The 19,395-nt window shown below is 41.2% G+C and overlaps 1 protein-coding gene across 3 annotated transcripts in view; it reads right to left on the bottom strand.

The window, feature by feature from the left end:
- Positions 1–7,584: 7,584 nt before the first annotated feature.
- The window catches only part of Mctp (multiple C2 domain and transmembrane region protein), a 55,620-nt gene continuing 43,809 nt past the window's right edge, over positions 7,585–19,395 (bottom strand). Inside the window, exons 7-15 of one of the 3 annotated variants that reach the window (XM_078187812.1) lie at positions 19,154–19,302; positions 17,880–18,285; positions 17,466–17,608; positions 16,870–17,229; positions 16,395–16,524; positions 14,857–15,021; positions 14,070–14,395; positions 13,680–13,737; positions 7,585–12,568 (exon numbers count right to left, since the gene is read on the bottom strand). In XM_078187812.1, the coding sequence (XP_078043938.1) occupies positions 13,707–13,737; positions 14,070–14,395; positions 14,857–15,021; positions 16,395–16,524; positions 16,870–17,229; positions 17,466–17,608; positions 17,880–18,285; positions 19,154–19,302 (1,710 nt within the window). In that variant the 3' untranslated portion in view covers positions 7,585–12,568; positions 13,680–13,706. The remainder of the gene's footprint in view (positions 12,569–13,679; positions 13,738–14,069; positions 14,396–14,856; positions 15,022–16,394; positions 16,525–16,869; positions 17,230–17,465; positions 17,609–17,879; positions 18,286–19,153; positions 19,303–19,395) is intronic. The other 2 variants (XM_078187810.1, XM_078187811.1) reach the window with 2 other exon arrangements.

The following is a 19,395-nucleotide window of genomic DNA, read 5'->3' as shown; positions in this document are numbered from 1 at the left end:
TAATTAATACTGGAACTACTAAACCAATGAAAAGGACTGAATCTCTGATATTTGTTTTTACAATTTTCGATGTCGTAAAAATATATTTGCTATTTGTACGCAAACTTTTTAGTTAAAACGTGGATTATAATAGAAATCGTAGTGAATTTAGCCCTTTGCACTCGAGCGGTGACTCTAAGACGCCACAAAAATTATATCACGATTTTGTTATACAAAAAATTAAATTATAAATATATATTGGCAATTTATAGAATAAGATATACAATCCTGACCTCGACACAACTTTGACATTTGTCTTCAAAGGCTTACTGTGTTCAGTGATTCCAGTGTTAATGCTAGAAAAATGTGCTATAGGATAATAAAATAATGCTAGAAGAATACAAATCCAGAGTGACGACGCGAAATCCCAGAGAACAATCGTCTGCGCTCTTAAAAATCAAATTTCTTCGATGAACTACCTCGAATCCCTTCTCGCCAGGAATTCGCCCCTTTCCCCCTCCCCTTCGTCAATTTCCCGTTCTCGCTTTCCTCCTTAACGACTAAAAGTATCTGAATGCAAAAATTCATATAACACGAAGAAATTGGAGCATGCAGGCTCGAAAGTGCGCGCGTACGAGGTTAATGTATGTACGAGACTCGCGTGGGTGTATGTGTGTCACATTGTTCGCAATAATCCTGCGTTGTCAATTATTACGCGCGTGTATCCGAAAGTAAAAGACCGGCGACGACAACTATAGTCCGCGCGACTAGCAGAAGACACTGTGAGCAGCGTTCGTTGGTAAATAAGTCGCGCGAGGAGTGGGGGCAGGCGACGCACGCGCTAGAGTCGCGCACGGTGGCGTGGAGCGCGGTGGGCCGGCTCGAGGAATTCGGTGACATTTGATCGTAACTTTTGAACCATTAGAGGTATCGCGATGGAATTTTCGCCAAAAATCTTCTCACGGCATGGTGCGTATATTCCTTAATATAGTATCCTTATACGATATAAATCTGAAGTACGATAGTGACGCGATGTGGAGGCACAAACTGATCGTAATTTAGAATTATATCTCTTATACGATAGACGATTTTTATTATTCTCATTTCTAGTAGGGAAATTTTGCTTTAATGGTGCAAAAGTTATCATCAAATATTACTGAATTCCTTGATTAGGCTCACTGCAAACGATGTCAAATATTCTCGTATAACGTTACCAAATCTTGTGCAATTATTGCATGCTTATTAATTATATTTTTATACAATTATCAATCATTTTTTAGGCAAAGCTGAGCGTTCGTGTTATTTCCTTAAATACACTATCGTCGCAAGTGCTATTATACTTTTTACAGAAGAGCTCGAATTCCGTCTTACGCGTACTCTCGCACGACTTCCCCGTGAACGCTGAATCGCGACCAAAGAGAAAGCAATCTCGTTCTACGTTTCGCGACTAGCACGCTGGTGTAACGCGACGCGTTGACACGCGCTCGGAAGTACAAAACTTGGAAGAGTAGAAAAACGACGCGGTAAAAACGTTGCGCGACGGTCATGCGGGACGTTCGCCGGTTGCTCGACTCCTCCGCGCGCTACCGTAATACTGGGACTGTACGCGAACGCGCTTGCTACGCCAATGGTCCTCCCGGCGGGAATCTCTCCGTTGGCAAAAACCCTTGCGATTGGATCGCGATTTTTCGTGCCTGTTTCTCTCGCGCGCGACGCGGAGAGACGACGGAAACGAACGTAGAAATTCCAATTAGAATTCGAAAGTAATTGAAATTTTCGGTTTGATGTTCCGTAAAAGTGGGTAGACCGCAGGCTTCGCCATCCGATCGCGGTAATAGTCACGTCTCGGAGACGTTGTAACGATCTCGGATGGGACTGTTGCGACGATATCTATTATTGTCGGGGAGAGATCGGCGACATTCTTGCGGTTCGGGCGCCGATTGTTAAATGATAAACCGGGCGTTGTAGACGGTGGATTGCGGCGTGGAAACGTTTCTAGCCGGTGCCCGGTAACCTGTTATCGACGCGACGCGCTCGCCGGTGGCCAATAATCAATTATGGTCATCGGTACGACCTAATTTTGGTAATGGTCGATCTATATTGACACCCGTCACCGATTATGCTCGTCGTTTAGCAACGTATTATCGATGGCCCGTGCGACGTTTGATTATCGATAATTGTCGCGACGATGCCGGCTGGACTTCGCCGTATACTAAAATTTATGAACGATGGAAGGTATTTATTGTACCGTCAGAGGGCGTACACCCCCCTCGAAAAGTATCGGGACGCTTGGCTGTTTCGTACAAATTGCAATATTTTATTCGGATTAACCCTCTGCACTCGAGTTAGAGACATATAAATATTGTATCATGTGCTGAGACAATTTTTACATGACCAGAATGGAAAATGTCTGCCATCTTGCAGTGTGACATTGTATTGTCAAAAATATATATTAAATTTCTTCGCTTATGCGATTTGTTTCATAATAAAATAAATGCTGTAATTAATAATTAAAAGCAAGTTAGATATACCGGCGAAAAGAATATTTAGTTGACGTGATTTTTATTACAACGTAAAATATTTCAAAGTTAATTATATATATATTTCAAATGTAACAAATAAATACAATATTACAATGTATAATAAAACGATAATCTATGATAAAATAATATAATAACATTATAATACAAAATATAATATTCCGAAGTTAATATATACATATGTACACACGTACTTGTTACAGCCTAGTGTAATTAACTTTGAAATAAATCCCAACAATTACAGCAACTTGTCCTCGCGTTCATTGTATTTTCTGCGTACTATCAACCCTTTGCGGTCGTGTGATGATTCTAAAATGCCGCTGAAAAAGATCGTGCCATGTTTCAAAATAATTTAGTATTATATTATAATATATAGTACAATATTATATTATAGTATATAGTATAATATTATACTATATAAATAATAGTAAAAGTTTACTTATATTTATATGTTTATATTGTTAAGAGCTGTTGATTATCGCACGAGTCGCAGAATTCAATTTCATGACATATAAAATTCTGTTTTATATAAAATTAAAACGCCGCAAGCTCTGAACTAATATTTTGGCTTTTCGCTTTAAAACGGCACTGACCGCAAAGGGTTAAATTCTAGAGGGGGGTGTACAACGTCAACGAACGCCGCGACTATTCCTCGCAAGGTCGGACCTCGCGCCAATAAGCATCTAGTCGTTCTAACCGCCCCCACTCTCGGACCGTGAAAGTCCTGATCTGTTTCATAAATTCCCGCTACCGAGTACCCCCCTAACCCTCTCACGCCCCCCTCTGGCTAAACTCAGCGAAATGTGCGCGAAAGGACGAGCCGTGTATGGGTAGGACTGTACACAAGTGTTGCCACGATCGGCCGCGAACGAGGATAATGAAAAACGAGAGGCTCGTCGAGCAGCGTGGCATGCTCGACCGCGCGACACCGTCGGATAAAATGCTCGAAAACTCTTCCCGGCTGTGTTGTTGATCACCGTGCGAAATACGAACGGTGATACAGTCTGTCGAGAAAACTTACTCGATCGAGTATGGAGCACAGAATATAGTACATGCATATACATATATCCTGTATTCGTGAATAGGGTTGGGCAATTGTTTAAAGGTTAACATTTTTTAAAATTTGTTTAAGGTTAACATTTGGGCAAATGTTCTTCTAAATGATCGTTGAAATAAGAGATCTCTTTAGTATTTGAAACTTTAGCCTCAATCTGAATTTCTGCTATTTATTATTGATAATAAAATTTGACGAACCCTGTTCGTCAAAAACTGGAGAATAATTAACGGAACGGTGTACCCACACGAGGCCCGGCGATAGGAATGCTCCCAGGAATGATCGTAGAAAACTAATCGACCAATCGGCCGCGCGATCTCGAGATCTCTCGCGATCGGAGATCGATGATCGACGATATAATAATTAATAAAACAATTGCGTGAAGCACGAAACACGAAAAATCACGAAAGCCACTATAGTGAATCGACGACACGTCTTGACATAACCTCGACATAACTTGAAAAGGTACAGGTCTGCGGGACGATGGTTTTAATGGACATAAAAGCTGACACCTGTTCGAGGCGCACCCGGTGTTCGCCTCGTGCATTAGGCCCAGAAACGACGGTAAAAAGAACGATTGCCTCGACTAGAGGTTTTCTAATTAAAATTACTGCAATTGAAAAATTTCTAATCGCAGCAACTATAAAAAAGAAATGACAGGGCAAAGTATAAAAGTTAAACTGACGATTACCACGAAGAATAAATAACTTATTTATCGTTCGTAACGCACACGTGTATTTAAAGTTACGCGGCAAATAGGAGTCTCTAGTCTCGACCGCGTTCGACCCCCGAGGCGCGGACACACGCGGATGACTTCCGGTGTCCAGTGCTCCGCCGGCGACTATCGGCGAAATTATAGCGCGACCACTTTTATGTAAGCTGTTACGGATTCCGGCGCGCGCGATCGCCCGCCATAGCGCGTTTCACGATTCGTCGACTGCGTAGACGACCGGGGCGCGCTCCGGTTATCCAACGACGGACGTAAATAGGGTAGCAAGGTAAGTAGCAAGAGTTATACGAGGAACAGCAGCGATCGGATCGCAGACGTTTCGCGGGAACGGTCGACGCGCCGGAATCATTGGAAATCGATGAGCAACGAAGTTTATGCTACGCCGAGAAATAAATTGCTCTGCTGCTGCTGCATTCCCACGCGAAGCGAAGCCGGCTTTCAACGCGCCCGTAAATAATAAATCGATGCCGAAACGGGGGAAATGGGTTCGCGTGCGGACCTAACCAATACAGTCGAAAAAGCGGGCTCCGTAAACGATGATTAATTAGATTCGGCGACACCGTCGAACGGTTGCTTCGAAGGATGCGAACGGTTCGTTGTTGAAGCCCGACATAACCTGACGGATGACAGGGATAAAAGACGGTTTCTTCAAGACGCCATCTTTCGGTTAACCGAGGACCCGAGGGATCGAGTTACTTCTGAGAGAAATCGATAAATAGTAGACAAGTGAGAGTATAAAATTCGAAGACGTACTTCATGGCAAAGGGGGTATCTGGGTTATCGCGATTTTTAGAACGATCTGCACCGGACGTTCCATTTTCCTTTCACGAACGCGTATAATCGCGTATAATCGCGCTGAAGATCGTCCGGTGTCGCATCTTTTCTAGCTCGTTTTATAGAACAATTCTCATAAACAAATAACTGTTTTAACCATTATGAAAATAAAAAGTTCATTCCCAAGATATTCGAGAGATTTTTGCGAAGAAGAATTACCATTACCAAGTCGATGTATAATAAATTAAGAATTGTAAAAGACAGAAGAGGACATGAGGTGAACACTAAAGACATTAAGTTTTAATGGACCTTTTTATAAAAAACTGTATATTATTTAATACATGAGATTGTTAAATAAAGTACGTAGAGTATTTCTGTATAAATTATAACAGTTATTTGTGCATGAAAAATATTCTACCAAATCAAACCGGAAAAAAATACGGTGCTGGACGATGTTCAGTGCAATCGACTGTATAAGCGTGTACATAAAAAACGTTCCACGTGCCCGCAGAAAATCCACACAATTTTCGAAAAAATGATAAACCATTTGAAACGAGTACAAGGACTCTTGGAACACCTTCGTATTCTTTGCTGGTATTTTTACAGGTCGGAGAATTAGTTCGCTCGAAGCCGGTGTATTTTCGCGGCGAATTTTCTCGCGAGGAATTACACTCGCGATGGATTTTCTCGCGAATGAAAATGGAACGGCCTGTAAAATCGAACGGTTTCCTCCGCGTTCTCGATGGCATAACGCGCGATCCAGCCATATATGTAGTAACAGCAAGATCGACAGCGAGAGCCTCGAGAGAAAAAAGGCGAGGTTTTCGCGTTCTCGAAAAAACGGATAAATGGATCGGCGATGGATCTCTCTCCCTCCCTCTCTCTTTCTTTCTCTCTCTCTCTCTCTCCCTCCTTCTCATTTTCTCTTTCTTTCTCCCTCTCTCACCTTCCCTCCTCGCGTTCAGCTTTCTCATCGGCCGGCACGAACCGTAAAATCGCGGTTAGGATTAATTAATTCCGCGCGTTACCTCCCTCCTCGAGCATGCGTGCCAGTATTTCTCGTAATATTCCATGTAACGGGCCACGCGATCGATTAAAAACCGAACAAACCGCGAGACTACCCCGAAACTTCGAACCCGTTTCTCCGACTGCCGCCATTTTCCTCCGATTCCGTACCATCCCTCGCTCCACGTCATTTCCTCAGCCATCCACCGTCGCCAAAGAGATTCTGATCCTCGCAATAACAAAATTAATTTGTACATCATTCCATTGAAAAATGGCATTCGTCAATTCTTTTATATTTCTTAATATATCTTGTTCTTAATAGAATATTTTTCTTACAGTGCTCAATATATTATCCTAAAATATTATTAGTAAGAACAAGCATATTATTCGCGCAAAAATAACAAACGGTAGAATAAAAAAAGAGAGCCATGAACGGAATAACAAAGTTTTATATACAAAATATTCGGCAATATTAATAATAAGTTACAACTGTAATAGAAACTAAAATATATTAATTCTGTATTGGATATTTCGAGATCGGATAAAATAAAAATAATAGATAAAGATATATAACTGTGTTTAATTAAAAATGCCAGATCCGCGGAAAGGAAAGAACGATTCCGCGACACGGCAATTTTTCAGCAAACCGAAGAGGAACATCGCGGGTCCGCGGGAACCGTAACGAACCGGAAACGACAATGAAATCTATGCGGAAGCGGCCGTTGTTTCCATGAGAACGACAAATTGCACAATCGCGTAGGAGGAAAAACCTCGGAAGAGACAGAGAGAGAGAAAGAGAGAAAATGGCGGCAGCGTAATGTTCGGGACGAAGAAAGTTACGGCAGTCGGCCCCGGCGCGTTATTCAATCGGCGACCGAGCCAGAACCGTCGTCCTGGGAACAACAACGACTATTATTCTTATAAAAATAGTAATGCCACCGGGGCCCCGGAGAAACTTTTACCTTCTGCCGACGTTAATTTCTCCCGTTCTGTTTCCCGACCGACCGACCCCTCTCTGTTGCGTCGTTCTTCGACGACCGACGGACTTCGCCGGACGATTCCGAATTCGTCGTCGCGGAATTTCGGTATCCCGGATTCGAGGAGCGTGGACTGTACAGTAATTCCTGGGACGCTGATTCGGAATCGCCTTTCCGGATACTTTCGTCGACCGTCTCGGTATTGATCGGGGAATCTGATATGTTCCTTGTTGCTCTGAAAATACTTCTGCCGTATGGATCCGGCAGATCTACGTATTTATAGGTTATTGTAACAGACACTGGCTACATCGGTGGTGCACTGACTATAGTTTCAACTCGTCTGCTGCTTCCTCGCACGAGATATATCTGAAATTTGTAGTTTAATCAGCACGACTTCAAAGCGATAGATTAGATGAATTTTGAAATATGTTCTCGTGGGGTTATCTTGATGCAATTTAGCTTAAATGAAAGGTGGAAGTGTCTACTTCAACACAGGGTAAATTGATAATAATCAATAACAATAATTAATAATAATAATAATTTTAAGTTGATTGTATAATAAGTCGATCGCGTCGACGACCGAACGATACTATATTTCCTTAAAAGAAAACGCGAACGGACTTATCACGCAAGTTAATAGCTTGAACAACCTTCGAAACAGTCAATTTAGAATCTGATTATAGCCACTGCCATTATCGGCAGAGCCAGGCAACGGTGATCTGTTATCAACGATGGTCGCGATACCGCCTCTGTTTCATACAGTCTGCGAACAAAGGCGATCTTGATCGCTATCTGAAAAGCAGAACAAGGTACAAGATAATTCACTGTGCTCCATTATCGATAACAGTCGCAGCTGCACGGCCTACTTTCGGTATAGTCGAGGTCCATTATCAACTGTAGTCACCATCCAGTAACGGTTTATGGATTGAAGGTATTTCATAGTCACCGTGACACAACCTATGTATACTCGATTCGAGTGAATATTCTGGAATAGTTGGTCGATCGCATCGATTGCAATGAAATTTAACGAATTAATACTCTATGGGCCTGTGCAACTTTCAGGTAACTTGCTAATATACCGACATTTTGGCAAATAATTTTCACAAGATGACATATACGTCTTAAACTATATATTATAATTAATAACGATATCGATTAAATATCAAAGTTAATGACTTGCTAGTTGATTGAGATATTTAAGGCAAATATGTATAGCCCACAAAATATAATATTAAATATTAAATATAATATAAGATATACAAAAATATAATATAAAATCTAGGCTCATAGAGTGTTAACTCGACATAGAATGACATGTAAACGACTGGCAATTAAATACAAGATTTCCTAAGATTTTCAAAATCTTTGACAATAAGTGAAGCAGTTTCTAATTAATTGAAACTATAACCAGTGATCCAATGTAGTCGGCTAACGACAGCTTACCCACCTCGCGAATACGGCGAACATCGGTTCATGCTCGAGGAGATCACCTAACGCCACGAAAGTGTGCGTTGGAACGAATAATTCGATAATATTAAACACTATTAAAGAGAATAACGCCGGGGCAAGTCCGACGGTAAGACTACTATTTCGTTTCAGGAACGACGAAGAATTTCTGCGCTGCGAGCTAAAACTTCTCTCTTTGTTTCTCTAGATCGGCAGACCGCGATCGAATGCGTTAAAAGCAATTCCCTCGTTATACGCTAGTCACGAAAATTTCGCGAGTCTCGTATAGCGAAGGATCGACGCGTTTCCGCTTCGCTACGCGACCAATAATCTTCAATTTAATATTCCCTGTGATCGGAGAAGGTGATCGCAGGGGCAACAAGTAACGAGGGAAATACTGTACACTAATTAGCGTCGAAACAGTGATAGAAACGATTTTTAGATTGTTCAAAAGAACATGCGTTTAATGGATTATTGACTGCCACGTCGTCGTCTCGAGACGACGAAATCGAAACCGCCTTTCATAGTAGAACGTTTGAAATATTATTATGCAGGGTGTCCCAAAGGCACTCGCAATTGGGACCTTAGGGATTTCTCGGGTCATTTGAAGCAACTATTTTTTAACGAGTTATTAACGAAAAACTTTGACACCAATGAAAGGCGCGCTAGTCTCTCACTGGTCACTGGTTTTTTAATTAATAACTAACGATGCCTCGGAGAACATTTTTATAAAAGAAAAGATTGATTCGAATGACCTTAGGACCCTCTCATTTCCGAATTGTTAGACAGTTTTGGGACATCCTGTATCTCGGTTACATCTTCCGTGCCCGGATACATTGGAACCTTCTCTACGATATCTGTAACACAAATAAAGATGATTGCAGAATGAAAAACGTTCTTCCGTATCCGGGCTAACAGTGATTTTTGTACAGTCTGAATAGTTTCTACGACTGTCCAGAAATCGTTCTACCCGTTAACTGCCACGATCCTCGTTTGGAATCCAATTAGAGAATTTTTAAAACATATAAAATATTTCAATAATGAAACATAATTTTCTGTTGGGTATTAAAAAAGAAAAATATGGCAGTTAAGGGATTAAGCAGATGTCTCCGAAGTCGAGTAAAAAGACACTCTCGTGCTAAACGTTTTAAAAAACTATACCTGTGCCTATCGATCGTCGACGAACCTCGACGCCGTACATTCAATTTCAAGCTTAATTAACACGCTCACGCAGGTACCGACGGGGAATGAAACTAACACGCCCGAGTTTAGGAATAGAACCGAAAGATAGTTACTCATCTGGCAGTCAACATACCGAGGCAACTTCCGCAGAGCTTAACAACTACGTGAATGGAGTTCGTTCGTCGCTCCCAAAAGAATGGCAGCGCGCTAATCGAATTCGCGACGCTGCCACAAAACAACGCTGTCCTTTACATTATGTTGCTTTCCCTCTCTACCCTTTGTATCTCTCTTTCTCGCTCTTTCTTTCTCTTTCACTTTCTCGCGGTAACGATTTGCTCACAACAGCTACGTATATCTACGACACCGATGGACGAAACGAATCGGCGAGGATAGCCCTGGCCTGGAATCATTCTCGCGTTTTTTTGCGGACACAGCGTTTTTCTTCCACCCCCGTGACGATCACGTTTCGTCGAGAAAACGCTGCAACCCCTTTGCACGCTTATTATCGAAACAGAAAAAGAAACGCACGTTCCTCGCTCAATTACCGTTTTCTTCTCGCTTTTTTTGCGGTTTTCTCTTTTGATATGCTCGAAACGCGGTCCTCCCGCTGGCGCGGGATACTTTCAAGAGCTTTTTTCTTCTATCCTTCGACTAGCGATGGGCTTAACTATACAGTTATCGACAGCTTTCTGATGTAAACGGCAACGTACACCGTCGATCTATCAACAGAATACTAAATCGTTTTAATTTTAAGTCGCACTTACACCTCGTGCACTGTACAATTCGATTCGCGGCTATTAATTGTATTCTCCCTTTCACTCTCTCTCTCGTTCTCTCTCTCTCTCGCTCTCTATCTCGTTTAATATAATATAATTCTAAAAATGTAAACGCTTAATTTCCGACAGAAGATGAATAATTAGTGCGATGAACGGTGGAGTGTCAACAGAGTTGGCTCAATTTTTTTAAACCGAATGAAAAATCGCGATTGAACTTGTTAAATGACTGTCGCGTGGTTCCAGCGATTTCGTTAATGTCGAGAAGAATGACAAATTAGAAGAATGAGGTCAGCTTGGAAGACTGAACATTGAGTTCTTCTAATTACTAAAGTAAATCCATATAAAAATATTTAATTATACATCGTGTAACGTTTTCTTTTCTTAGTATTTTCTGATGATATACCGACTAAATGTATGCTTTCTTTTTCCATTCTTTTTGTTTGAACATCTTTGTCAGCAAGATATCGATAATTGCAAAGACCATTTCTATTGCTGGTTTAGTCAAGAGGAATGTCAAACATATGCTCTTTGCTCAAACAAAGCGTTAATCGTTTATTTGCCTTTCACGGAACGTCGAAGCCTGTATATTTTCCTTTCGGCCAGTTTCACGCGAACCGACGAGGTTTCACAGAATTCACGGAACAAGAGAACGACTCGAGGAAATAATCCGGTCGCGCTAAAAATATAGTATAAAACATGATAATTCAATGAACATGTAGAATATAAAAATCTGTATGACTCAATGATAGTGTTTGACTCCCCCCTGGACCGTCTATTACATACGAGACTCATCGTCCACGCTATTCCACGCAACTATGTTCGACGATTGTTACCATAAGAAGAAACTATCTAGAAGAAAAATACTGTCTTAAGTCTCGATGTACATCCTCCAAGCTATCGAACGGAAAACCTAGCAACAATGCGCGTGGCATGCCTCAGAGACCACCGTCGACGAAGTTACTTTCAACGATTCGCGCGAAACAAGAACGCAATTCCTTACTGAACATCGTTCGGCGATTTTTCGGCCACAGGTGTGACAATATTAATTCTTTGCACTCGAGACGACTCTGAGACGATGTTAAAAATTGTTACACTATTTTCGAAAGAATTTTCACGTTATTAAATTAGTTTATACTTAGTAAATTGTCAAATAGTAGAAATCCACTATAAGCATACACGGTCAATTTCATATCTATCGAATAAAAAGGTCATGGAATGAAAATAGTCTCGAGTGCAAAGCAATTGCACGCCAGTTTGTTATTACAGCTTGATAGATTCAGTGTTAATATTATGTCAGACGTGGTATTAAATAATCAGTAGCAAAAGTAAAACCGTGTCGAATTCTTTACGCCGAGAAGAATATGGTGGTCGTTACTAGATTACGTTAACACATTAACAACAAGGCATTTTTATCAAAACTTTCCTATACGATGGGTGATTTTAATGATATAGAACAGCTCCAACACGTGTATACTAAAAATGTAATAAGTATTCTTGTAATTAATACGTACTGTAATTACAATATATTGTGGTTGCAATATATTATTACAACTGTATATTCAAACCGTCAGAAAACACTAATAGATATTATATTACAATGCGTAGAATGAAACGAGAATTCTCGTTTCTCGTCGTTAATGTGTCAAATGCGCGATATTCGAGTGTAAATAGCAAACTCGTTACAACGTTCGCGGGCAAATTGAACCAAGTCGAACCGATCTCGTTTCGCATAAACCGCTTAATGACACTCGCCTCAATGGCATACCACGCGCGCGGCGTACGTAACTCGATCGACGAGGGTGGTAACTATGGTCTCGGACATCCTCCCTAGCCTAGGATTCTACTAGTGAAAACGTAGTGTTTCTCAGTCTATGTCGATCACATCCGGATTCTCGGTCGATTCCTTCCGGTTGCGCATCTTCCGGCGTAGCAGGACCGTCCTCAAGATGCTCGGTGATCGTAGACCCGCGACTTCTGGCCGCGGGGCATGCTGCTACGCGGCCTTGTGTCTCTTCCTTTGTTCTCGCCGCGACATGCTCGCGGTACCGAGGTTTCCCGAGGTGCCGGCTTTCTCGCAGTCCGCTGTCGGTAAAGGTTTCAACTCCCTGCAAAATAAACGCACCTTGAATTCTCGTTCCCCGATGTCGTAGTTTACAGATTTACATCGAGATTAGTAAAAAACCAGTTGCAGGACAGATGTAACTTTTGGAAGAAGCGAGGAGTTCTTGGATACAAAGACTCAGACCAAAGGCTACTTAGATTTGGAACTAAGACTACTCAGAGTCAAATTGAAGACTATTCAGACTCAGATACTCTATCCAGGAACTGCTTAGACCCGTAAGCCTAAGGAACGGACTCCTTGGACCTGCGAAAGCTGTCAGAAAGCTTCTCTAAAACTTGCTAGAAGTAAAAGCCTGGATAAAAAAATATCTGCCTGATTTGCTGAGTCTGAGGAGTCTTATTATTAGACTGCGGATTTGATACGCTTCAAGAATATTATAATAATGTCTAATTCTAAATTCAAGTAAGATTTAACCAATACAAACAATTTTTATTTTACAGGAAAATCCGCAGTCTACTTATCCATATATTGTACATATAATTTAAGTCGCCTTAGATTTTATAAATTGAACTATATCACGTTACATTTATCCTCCACGTTGTATGAATGATTAAACATCGAAGAGCACAGGATAAGCAAATTAGTGTCGGCTTCGTCGTAACAATAAATTATTTAGTTATGAACATCCAGATTCCGTTAGACAGTTAGGTATAGTATATGCAGTGGAAGTTCAGATCAGTGCCTCTCGTGAGAACGATTCCATGAATTATACGTTGAATCTCCAGATTGATTGCGCTAAGTCCATGCTTTTGACTTGCCAACAGATTTTACCAGAGAAAAAGACGTGTTCTTAAAAAGCTAGAATAATAAACGGTGTGTCGATATCGAGAGTAGAAAACTACGAGAGAAAACATTCGTACACGATCAGCAGACTCTCGTTCCCAACGGAAGAAAATAGTGTTGTAAAGTAATGTAACATGGTGACGATGTGCTGTATATAGTGTGAGTACGTGTGTCTCTAAACGGTTAATGCGTTTAGTCGTGTGTCGACGTATTAAGACATCCAGGAACCGTGAAGTACAACTTGTAAGTATTTGAAAAGTAATAATCGGTAATAATCGTGTGACAATCCTCTCGTGGTGTTTCAGCCTTACCCGGTTTCTAGCGGACGTTCGGTCTTCTCAAAATTTCGTTTTAGTGACGTCGAAATCGCTGGATCAAATAAAATTTCGTGTTTCAGTACTTGGACAGAACACACTCCGCAGTCGTACAAATAGTAACAGTTGTTCCATCGTTCATTTTAATTACTCGAGATATCCAACTAATTCTGATCTTTATTCGGCGATTTCTCTAAATATAATTTTCAACGTAACAGCAATTTAATCGATTTAATCGTCGAAATGTAAGTAATTAAAGTGAACGACTTGAATACCCTGGGTCAAAATTGACTCTGCAGGGGTTAAGAGAAGAGAAGAAGGTAAGAGAGAGAGTGTGTGTACGAGTCCCAGGAGCATCGCATTAAAATCAGCGAAACGATTGGCTACCTGTAATTGAGTAGCTCCTCGTCGTCGGGCACACGGGATATCAGATCGAGAACCTCGTTGTTCGGGACCGAGTGAGGCCGGATGACCTTCCTGAAGAACTTATTGATGCCCCAGACCAAGATAAGGTATCTAACCGGGATGAAATAGAGAACAGCGGCGCCGATGATCACAAGCACTATCGCCAAGTAACTCAGATAGGGGACTGTGAAATTGAAGAGATTCTTCACTCTCTCGCAGAGGCTCGCTATGTAGCCGATCGAGTTCTGAACCGTTTGGGTCACCTCCTGGATCGCCTGCAGTCGCTCCTTCAGACTTTTCTTCTCTTCCTAAAACATGCACACGTGTATGAAGACACATTCTATTTTCTTGGAAAATGTTTATATTTAAAAACGATCTTTATTTATTGACGCTTTTGGCAATTGTACAGATTGCCTTGTTGTACAATTGTTAACATTTATTTTGTTGCCAGAAGTTATTGAAATGTCAAATCAAATTTTATAGCATTTTAATTTCATTGTTCCTTTGCGTGTAATATTTCTCTTATGAAAAACTAATTAATATATTTTCAAGTAGTCTGATTCCAATGCATTTGTGATAAAAATAAATAATTAAAATATAAAACGTATTACAATTAACAATTGATCTAGAATATTCTTTAATGATTCTAGTACAACTGCTCTAATTTTATAAACCAATTTCCAGGCATTAATTCAACGGCAATCTTGTTGAAAATATTCTTTTATATCGAGTCGATCGAACTCTGATTCGAACGGAATGGCAGACTCACTTTGTCCTTGTCGTCGTCGTCGTCATCGTCGTCCCCAGGGGTGGTCGGACCATCGTCGCCCTCGTCGTGTAAATGGGAGCTGGCGTGATGAGTTAGGGGCGTGCCGGTGATCATTGCAACCTGTCCGGAAATCCATTGATTCAGCCCACTCCCATCTCCGTAAAGCTGGCAGAGTAGCGGAGAAAAGGTGGACATGCGATGATGCAAGGTAAAGGTCGTCGAGCATTTCGTTTACAAAGGATGAGAGACCATTACATTGGGAACACCTAATCGTTTCTGTGCTATGTATCGAACTGTCTGCAGAGGCTAAAAGCTATGGACCCTATAGATCCTCCAGTCTTTAAAAAAAACCGGAAGATCAAAGTTCTTTAGAAAGATAGTAAATAACATTGACATTGACGATATTTTTAATCAAATCGTAGGCTTGAGAAATTCTCGTTTTTATTTTATACTAATTATTTATTTTATACTAATCGAAGCTTTTCAGACGTCGACAAACTTCAATTATAAATTCAATTTTGAATTTTGATTTTTATTTCTCGTTTCAACTGATACAGACGATTAGGTGCCCTTACATAAATGGTGGACTGTTCGCACACTACTAAAAGTTTGTGCACACTCGATCATACACAATGAATACTAAATTCGAGAACTAATAGACATTGTTCTAAAAATTTAATCAGACGAGTGACGACAGTGTTCGCAAACTTCTCGACGGTGGTAATAAATTAAGCATTGTTGAGCGTCAAGCAAATTCAGTGTGGTAGAAAAGTATTTGGTGTTCGAGCTTATTATATAATAGATCCATGCTATTTACACGACTCTGCTACTTCAACTTTGTATCTCTGACAGACGGACTAATACTCTATCGGCTAATCAACAGTGCGACTGGTTTTTAACAAACTGATATTTCTACCTGGTCAACAAATGCGCGAAAGTTTCCTTTCTGGGAGCTGGCTACTACGTGTACGTAATCGTGTGTTCTAGTTTATTAATTGGTTAATTAATTGTTTAAAACACGGGCGGGCTTTACTGGACAGAATTCAGGTACAGGCGGGGACGTGAAAGTTACTGAATCGTAAGACAACAGGAATACAGTGTTTCATTAACTCTGACGTCAGCCATTTTCTATAAAAAAAAAACCTTCGAAAGTCCTTTGAGCTCAACTTTCTTGCAAGTTTAATTGGACGAGACGCCTCTTCCGCTGCGCGCAAGAACAATGGCGATTATTTACCGAGAGGGGGCGAGGGGTAGTCTCGGAGATGAATAGCGAGGAATTGTGTTCGGAGGTAGTCGGCAACTGGGAAGCAGACTAAATACACTCTACTTTGTTGTACTCACGCGCGATAAAACGTTCTTCTATACGAGTAAAATTGCAAGAAGATTGAGGTCAATAAAATGGCTTCGAAACGAATCAGTGAAACACCCTGCGTAAAGTCAGTAAAAGAATATAATATAGTGTTCGGAAGTAATTAAATCTGGTGTGCGGTAAAGATTAAATTCAGTAACAAGTGGAAGATTTCAACTACTCTACTCACCAAATAATACTTGAGAAGTATAAGTAACGCGGCGCCCGGGATCATGTAAGGCTCGAAGTAGTAACAGCCGAAAACGAAGATGACCAACGCGATGATGCTTCTCATTTTGCTCTCCCACTCCCAGCAGCTCCTGAATGCATCGTCGAACACAAAATAAGCGTGGCTCTTACCGACGGCGTTAGACCGTACAATTCATTACCGAAACACGCCGTCGATGCACAATGCTTGTAAAATCTTTGTTTTATTGTTCTTCTCCACCATCGTAAATTATGTTCAACACGTGTGTCATAACTTTGACCAATTCGTGTTAAAAAGTAGACAGATCATGTATTATGTCTATTATTTTTTGTACATATGTAAGAATGAGGTATAGGTGTAGAAACATTCCGGTAGACCTAATATAATTAACGAAGCATCTTGGCATGTCTGCAGTAAAAAATTTCGTACGATTTTATTTCAAAAAGGGATTACGTACTGAACGTATTTCCCAATGTCGATGAAGATAATAATGATCGCCTTCAGCCTGAGCACGTTCCGCAAGAAAACTTGTCTCTTGAACTTGATCTCCGGCTCCATATACTTCTTCTCCTTGGGATTCAAGGTCCTCGCACAGGCCCTGAACACGTTCCAGACGACGTTCATCTCCAACAGGATCTGCGGCGAGTTTCCCTTCGCTCGGCCTCTGAGTTTCTTGTCCTTCAACGCGTACCACCTCTTCTCACCGTTTCTCATTCTCAGCAATGGTATGGCGACCTTCCCGAGAAACTCTACTTTGTGGTCCCTGTCCTCGTCGTACACCGTCACCTCGAGCACCGAATTAATGTCCTTCACGTTGCTGAAAACGCGTCGATAATTTCAAACATCGCGTAAACAATAGCGTAAATGTGTGTAAATATGCGTGAAGGTCAAATTAACGAGATGATGTTTTCTTCTATCTTATACAAGTTAGAACTGTTCTTTAAGTTCTTTAAAAATTAGCAAAATAATTTTACTGCTGCTCGCAGAGTAATAAAAATGAAGAATTTATTGCTAATTTTATGAGTAGATCAAAAGAACTCTACGATCGCTTACAAGGTAAAGATCTTCTGCCAGTTTGGTGCGAGAGTTTTGTACTCGGTTTGAGTCTGCAGCCTAGCGTTCACTAATTCGAGGACACAGAAGGGGTCGCTCTTTCCCCCTAAATCGGCCGCCGCGAGACCCTGAGCTTTGAATACCTGTGCAACAATAAAAATACAGCCAATCCTTTATTTTATTAATATTTTTCTCTCACGACCGCTTGTATGCAACTTTTATTACCAACTATTTATTCAAAATAAGAATATAAAAATACTGCAGCGTCACCTTCTACTATAATAACATCATTAAAAGAAGAAATATATTTTTATTTCGCATAAAGATTCGTAGTCTAATAAACCATTCAAGCAATTGAGTCTTCTATAAAAATAGTCTCTGCACAAAGAAATGGGTAACGAAAGAGATAAGCACCTTCACGGTGAGATGACCAACGTCCCGTACCCTCTGCAAGGTGTTCAATACCGAATATCTTTGGAACAATTGCTCTCGTTCGCGAGGAGTGTCCTCGTGCGCAGCCAGATCGCTGATAGTCTCGCTAGCAGTGGTACCACTGATCGTCAACAACAGAAAAACATTTCCAGAGCCATCCTCGAGCTCCCGCCATAAACGATGAGTGGTCTCGCGTTCGAGTGTCGCCAAATCGATCACCGTTCGCCCCATCAGGTCGTCCTGGTGGCTCTTGTCCCGATCCCAGACGGTGACCTCCAATTCTTGACCCAGGTACGGGTCCTCGTACAAGTGAAGATCGAACTGCTCCAGCCAAACCGGATTCAAGGTCTTGTGAATTACTTTCGATTTGTACTTCTCGGTTCCCAATCTGCGAAGAGAGAGAGAGAGAGAGATATTTAGGCGAAGCTGATCGATCATTTGACTGAAACAATCGTTTAGACTCGGGTCACGGCGATTAATTATTACGAGCATTAAGTATTAGCGTGCTCAGTATTAATGCACGAGGCTTTGCAAATAATATATCAGTGTCCTATTTTCTAACAGGAGATAGCAATACGCGGTGGTAACAAATACTGTATAGTAATAAAAATGTAAAATGATAATAAATAATAATAACAATATGAATAAATAAGCAAGATTTGTTAGAAGTTTAAAGTATAGAATAGCGAAGATTATAAATTGGATACTTGGACAATTATTAAGTCTTTTTTAAGTATCACCGAGTGGATTTTCCCTCTGAGACCAAAACATGTACTATACTGCTTTACTGACAGTACAAATAAGAGTTGAATCTACACAAAGAGGTAACTACAAAACATCTCCAACAAACTCGCACTATCCAATAAAACTATTTTACGTTTTTCATGTACATTCCAATGAATTTTCACTAAACGTTCGATCAAATTCCTGTCAAACAATGGGTCAGCCTATATGTCACAGCATTCAGAGAACCTATTGTCGGTCGGAACATTACGGACACGCGTAAACGGTTAAACGTCCAGCTTTCACAACACGTCAAAGTGTTTATTGGATCGTATGTCCTCTCGGGCCGACGTAGCCACCTCTTTTCGTCGTGTCAACTCAGCACGGCGGGGGGTGGCGGAACGAGGGCGGGAGGAGGGTGGTTGCGCGCAGAGACAGGGAATCAGTAAGAATGCAATTGTGGACTTGATGAAAACCGTCGGCTCCCGAAAATAAACGGCGGACGGGATCGATGACGGTGAATAATTCCGTACCGAAACTTGACGTAGGGATCCGACAGACCGTCTATATCCATCGGCAACAGATTCTTCGCCTCCACGAGTACAATCGTCACCACGGAGCTCCATATTTGCGATTTCAGCCGTCTATTCACGTCCGCCAATCGATTTGTTCTCTGGAAGTACTGTAACAGACAAATGGAACCGGTTAAATCGGGGACTCGAAACGCCCTCCGCTGGAAAATAGAATCCGTTCCAGGAGGCTGGGAATCACGCAA

Source organism: Augochlora pura, chromosome 7, assembly GCF_028453695.1.
Source record: "Augochlora pura isolate Apur16 chromosome 7, APUR_v2.2.1, whole genome shotgun sequence".
In the NCBI taxonomy this organism is placed as follows: Eukaryota; Metazoa; Arthropoda; class Insecta; order Hymenoptera; family Halictidae; genus Augochlora; species Augochlora pura.
Note: the sequence above shows the minus strand (reverse complement) of the source record. Positions and strands in the feature narration are given on the sequence as shown.